The sequence below is a fragment of the Diachasma alloeum genome, unplaced genomic scaffold (genome assembly GCF_001412515.2).
Source record: "Diachasma alloeum isolate Michigan unplaced genomic scaffold, Dall2.0 Dall_scaffold_00200, whole genome shotgun sequence".
Classification (NCBI taxonomy): domain Eukaryota; kingdom Metazoa; phylum Arthropoda; class Insecta; order Hymenoptera; family Braconidae; genus Diachasma; species Diachasma alloeum.
In genome coordinates this window covers 1,242,075-1,248,367 of record NW_021680365.1, presented here as the reverse complement: position 1 = coordinate 1,248,367, position 6,293 = coordinate 1,242,075, and the positions used below count along the sequence as shown (strand labels likewise).

The window sequence follows — 6,293 nt, the reverse complement described above, 5'->3', positions numbered from 1 at the left end:
GAATTGGCTTTGGAGGATTTCTCGAAATCTAGAGAAGATAGTAGAAATTTTGTCAAGACCTTTTTTGTAGAACAGAGCGAGATGAAGAGAAAAGGTCTTCATGTGATTTTTGATAGCTCTTTTAGATTCGGAGATATTCACTGAATTGCAAACTTTCTATTATTTTGGAGGATTTCTTGGAATCTAGAGGAGAAAAAAAAATTCAAATAGAATTAAAATTTAGAGGGAAAAAATCCCGATCCGCCCAGCCGGGATTCGAACCCGGGTCTCACAGTTACGCGCTGGGCACTCTTCCAACCAAGCTACCGGGAACAGCATGCCGCCTAACCAACTCCGAAAATAATCCGCTGCGAAAAAATATTTTTCCGAAATTTTATCCGAAAAAATATTTTTCATCACACGGCCGGAAAAGTGCGAAGAACACTTTTCCCACAAATGTCGAATCCCATTGTTCATCACAATGCGTGGAAAAGCAGGATTCTGCGCATGCGGAGCGTGCGTAAAAAATCACTTTACGCACAAGTGATAAAAATCAGTTTCATTTCTCCAAGAAAACAAAAAATCATCCAACCGACGCTCATGACAGTGTCTAATGACCTCAATCAATAACAATTCATCTGAAATCCCGGAAATTTCCCCAATAATTCCATTTCACCCCCATCAAAAATCGAAAATCCCCCCGAACCCGCGAGAAAACTCGTGGCCCAACGGCGGCAGCACCCTACAAGAAATCCCAAAATGGCGCAGCCAATGGCGCCGCTGGAGCTCTCCTCCGCCATACTCCATTAGTTCAGTCCTCTCATGTGAACTTACGGTACCCACAAACCCTCAAGAACCCCACAAAAACCCCTCAATCCCCGAAAAACCCGTCAAACAATGCGTGAAAACCGCGTAAAATCCCGAGGAAGTCCCCTCTAGCCGATTCCCCCGGCCGCCCCATATCGTCCCATCATCGACTCTCCCACTAAATCCTCACCAAAGTGCCGTGTCCCGGAGCGGGGCGAGGGGATTTTTACGCGGATTGTACGGCCGAGGGGGGCCAAAAGTGGGGAAAACTTTTAGAGCCCAAGAATAGCCCATCGAGCCCCAAAAGAAAAACGGTCTAGGAAAAATAGACTAAAACAAAGTGCAAAACGTTGTAAAAGGGGGAGGGGTTGTGCCGACGGGCAGAAGAGCCGACGAGAGAATCAGAGTGCCATCGACTGCCCAGCGGTGCCCACTTTCCACGAAAAAAAAAAAGTGATAATCCCACCCAAGAGTTCGATAATTGCCCCTCAGTACCTGGAACAAAAGCCCAATTAACTCAAAACCCCCGAAAAAGTGAGGACAATTGTTAACGATTTCATTCGTTCGACAATCGTGAAACTATCCAAGTGAATATCGAGAGACTGGAGTTTACGGCGGATGCCCCTCCCACTCATTCTGATGAACTAAAAATTCACGGACCACTGGAAAACCTCAGAGTGATCGAAGTCATCATCATCACCTCGAGGCACTCGTCAGCGAGGGCATCACCTGGTGGAATTGCACTTTTACGAGGCTCAAGTTACAATTTGGAAATGTTTTCCCAGTGCAATTCGTGAAATTGTGATCAGGCTTTGGATATTTCAATTCAGTGAGTGAGTGAGTGAGTGATAAATTCGCTGGTGATTATTTTGGTGAAGGTAGAGGACATGTCACTGGAGACACGTTCCAGCTCGGCCCTCTTCAAGCGGGCCGAACAGCTCAAACGTTGGGAATTGTCGGAGACCAACAGTCAGCCGGCCCAACCGAAACAAATAGCACGTAAGATCAAGTTCTCGGCCGACTGTGTCTTCTTGGCTGCCTGTGCTGCTGGTGATAAGGAGGAGGTGGTTAGGCTGCTCCAGAAGGGTGCTGACATCAATACTGGAAATGTCGATGGGCTCACGGCACTGCATCAGGTGATCAGAGGGTTTTCCAGGGGTTTTTCGAGGGTTTTGGGTGGAGGGGGCTGGGACAGGCAGGGTTGAGCATGTAAATTACTTTGGAAATTACACCGTTTTTTACCGACGTAATTTACGTAAATTATTAGATGTGGCAGGGGAGGCTGGGGTAAAACGGACACTTTAGACTTTCTTTTAATTATTCATAACTCAGAAACAAATTGATCAATTGAACTCAGTTTAGGCTCGTCACAAAGGGAGAGAATTGTTCTTTATATTGAAATAAAAAATTATTAAAGTTTATCAACATTTCAACTCCTTATTAATATTTTTTTTTAAGTCAAAAGTGTCCGTTTTACCCCAATCTCCCCTGACTAATTTTAAAGATTGTTTTAGTGAACAGAGCTGTTGTTCTTGACTAAAAAGTAAATTTGAGTTTAGTCAATGTATCGTTTCTGGCAACAGATGGATTTGAGGGGGGAAAAATCAAATATCCTTTGGAGAAATTCGTTGGGACAGGCAGGGTTGGGCGTGAAAATTGCTTTGGGAAATTACACCGTTTTTTACTGACGTAATTTACACTTTAGACTTTTTTAAAATTATTCATAACTCAGAAACAAATTGATCAATTGAACTCAGTTTAGGCTCGTCACAAAGGGAAAGAATTGTTCTTTGTATTGAAAAAAAAAATTATTAAAGTTTATCAACATTTCAATCCCTCATTAACATTTTAAAAAAGTCAAAAGTGCCCGTTTTACCCCAACCTCCCCTAACTAATTTTAAAGATTGTTTTAGTGAACAGAGCTGTTGTTCTTGACTAAAAAGTAAATTTGGGTTTAATCAACGTATTGTTCCTGGCAACAGATGGGTTTTAGGATGAAAAAATTAAATATCCTTTGGAGAAATGCAGTCTAAGAACTCTCAAATATTAATTACCACACTTAATACCTCGACGGGTTTTTTACATTTTTTATATTAAAGATCAAGTCGAAGTTATCTTCATTGTGAGAAAGTCAATCTCATTATCTATTGAACTTTATTAGATTCTCCACTTTATTATTTGGAGCCCCGAAAAAGCCCAGTTGGACCTGAAAAGAACCATTTTGTTTCGAAGAGTTCAAAAAAGCCACCAAAGAAAATTGAATTGGTTTTGTCTTTTAAGAATGCTGAATGAAACCAGTTAATGTCAAGACAAAAGATAATGGCCCAACGAATTCAATAGAGATGAAGAAATAATGAGATTGACTCTTGTAAAATTCATCCCTTACCCGCAGGATTGGGCGTGTAAATTACTTTGGTAAATTACACCGTTTTTGGACCCGAAAAGAACCATTTTGGTTTGAAGAGTTCAAAAAAGCCATCAAAGACAATTAAATTAGTTTTGTCATTTAAGAATGCTGAATGAAATCAGTTAATATCAAGACAAAAGATGATGACGCAACGAATTCCATAGAGATTAATAAATAATGAGATTGACCCTTGTACAATTCATCCCTTACACGGATGGCTCTTGAGACGTATGATCCTGGCGACTCAATTTTACGAGGGAAAGATCAAGTCACAAGTCATCTTCATTGTGAGAAAGTCTCTCATTGTCATCTCATTATCTATTGAATTTTATTAGATTCTTCACTTTATTATTTGGAACCCCGAAAAAGCCCAGTTGGACCTGAAAGAACCGTTTTGTTTTGAAGAGTTCAAAAAAGCTACCAAAGACAATTGAACTGGTTTTGTCATTTAAGAATGTTGAATGAAGCAAGTTAATGTCAAGACAAGAGATGATGACGCGACGAATTCAATAGAGATCGATAAATAATGAGATTTTTTTCAAATTTAAATAAATAATGGGATTGATTGACCCTTGCAAAATTCATTCCTTACACGGTATGACCCTTACGAGGTGTGACCCTCGATACATGATCCCGAACCTCGTGACTTATCACCCCCGCGAGGTATAGGGGGGGGGGTTGGGGTAAAATGGACACTTTTAACTTTTTTAAAAATGTTAATCACAGGTTGAAATGTTGATAAAATGTAATCATTTTTTTTTTCGTTTCAAAGAGCAATTCTTTCCCTTTGCGATGAGCCTAAACTGAGCTCAACTGATAAATTTGCTTCTGAGTTATGAGTAATTAATTCAAAAGTCTAAAGTGTCCATTTTACCCCACTCTCCCTTAATCTTCGCGGAGCTTCACGGCTTACGATAAAGTGTAACATCGGCTGGTCTTTTACATTTTTTACATTCATTACACGGAGAGAAATTTTCTAGAAAAATTCTAGTACGAGGACTGGAAAAAATTACAATCCACCGGCTGTGAAAAATTCTAGTGCTGTTAAGGTGAAATTTCTTGGTATTTCTGGTAAAATTTCCGGGGATTTCTGTGAAATTTTCACAGAAATACTGGGAAAAATTCACGTTTTCCCCAATAAAATTCCTGGTGCCGACACTGGAATTTTTTCCTGGCAGTCACTTTGCGGCTCTTTTCCCGTGGTAGCACAAGAATTTTTCTAAAAAATTTGTCTCCGTGTACGTAAATTACGGGTTTTTACAATGTCATGAAAAAAACTGCGGTTATCGACCGATGCCCATCCCTGGGGACAGGGGTTGGGGACTTTGGAGATGACCAAGTGCATGGTCCAAGTGACCATGTATCACTGGCAAGATGGCCGCTGGCCTCCTCCAGCTGTCTAATTTCAGAGCCCCGGTTGATGCCAGATAGATATCGCAAATGTACGTCTGTCAGGGAACTTGTGGTGCCAGTGAGAGATGGACTGGTCACTCAGACGTGGGATGATCAGGCTTGATGGGGCTGGGTTGTTGTGGGGATTGGGGTTCGAGGCTGCCAATGGTTTGAGCCTTTTTTGACAACGCGTGAAAAAATGCAATTAAAAACCCCAGCGAATTCGCGAGGAAATTCTGTTGAAATTCTATTGAAAAATTCTATTTGGTTTTTGCGCTGATTCTATTGATAAGAAAAAAGGTCTTGGATTCCACGGGAGATTTTATAAGGATTAACGCTATAGCTCCTTTTTTTCTCTATAAAAAATGTTGATCTGAAAGTTGTTGATACCTCGCTGGAATTGGAGGATTATTTAATAAGAACTTGAGTCAAGTTGTAATTTTAAAAGTAGTGAAGTAGTCAATTCAGTAGTGAAGTCAGCCGGTTTAAGTCAATTCCATTCTAGCCCCAGTTGACGATGAATATCTCAATTTCTAAACGAGTTGGCAAAATTTTCCTAGAAATCTTTTTTGTAAAGAAGAGTGAAGACTATCGAAAAAGATCTTACAAAAATTTCGCTATCTTTCTTAAATTCCGAGTTATTCAACAAAAATTGAACTGGGAGCTAAGTTGACTTGAAGCGATTGACCACTTCACTGCTGAATTCTCCAATGATGTTTTTGAATCTAAGGGGAAAACACAATTTGGATGGGACTAGGTAAATGCTGCAGGGATTGGGAATTTGTTTCAATGACTTTTTTTACTCCTCAAGGGGGATTTTCTTTATTATTGAGGAATGAGAATTAGTTCTGGTTCTGATAATCCAATGAATCTTGCACAATAATTTGAAAAAATCTTGGGGAATCTGGGGGAAGTAAACAAATTTCCATACGGATCTCTTTCGTAGCGCATTTTTCTCTTTATAAATATTTCGGGACATTTAAAATACTAAGTTTGAAAGAAGATAAACTCATTTTGATTTAACATTGTACTAGTCATTTTACGTTCAGTTTTCGATCAATATCTTGGATTCTAAGGGGAATTTTTTAAGAGCCTGTTCTGTAGCTCCTTCTTGCCTCTGTAAAAATGTTCTTATGAGAATTTTAACATTTCACTGGAATTTGGAGATTATTCGACAAAAACTCAAGTCAATTAGTAATTTTAAGAGATCAATTTTCAGTGAATGCCTTCGAATCTGAGGGAATTAGATAAATTTTCATTGGAACTTCATTTTTCTACAAAGGAATGTCGATATTCATCTGGATCTCGTGGATATTTTCAGAAAACTAAATGAAAAGGAAACGAATCATTTGGTTTTAACATTTTACCAGCCATTTTGGCGTTTAGTTTATCACGAATGTCTCCAAAAATCTAAAGGAGATGAACAACTTCTTCTAAGAACCCGATCTGTAGCTCTTTTTTCCTCTACGAAAAAAGTCGTAAAAATTTTGATATCTCGTTTGAATTGAGAGATTATTCAACAAAAATTGAACTCAAGATGCGCTTTTGAATTATCAGTTTTCGAAGACTGTTTTTCGATCAACTGAAAACCAGAGTTGATGACCCGAGTTTGTAGCAGCGATGTCAGATAAGATATGAATGTTTTTCTTGGGCTCAAACGAAAGAGCGGGTCGAGAAATGACGTGCTAGGACCTCTAAAGATGGTTTT

General features: G+C 39.3%; 1 protein-coding gene across 2 annotated transcripts in view; it reads left to right on the top strand.

The window, feature by feature from the left end:
• Positions 1–790: 790 nt before the first annotated feature.
• The window catches only part of LOC107035755 (protein phosphatase 1 regulatory subunit 12A), a 40,107-nt gene continuing 34,604 nt past the window's right edge, over positions 791–6,293 (top strand). For both annotated transcript variants that reach the window (XM_015253324.1, XM_015253323.1), the window contains exon 1: positions 791–1,922. In XM_015253324.1, coding sequence (XP_015108810.1) covers positions 1,674–1,922 — 249 coding nt within the window. In that variant the 5' untranslated portion in view covers positions 791–1,673. The remainder of the gene's footprint in view (positions 1,923–6,293) is intronic.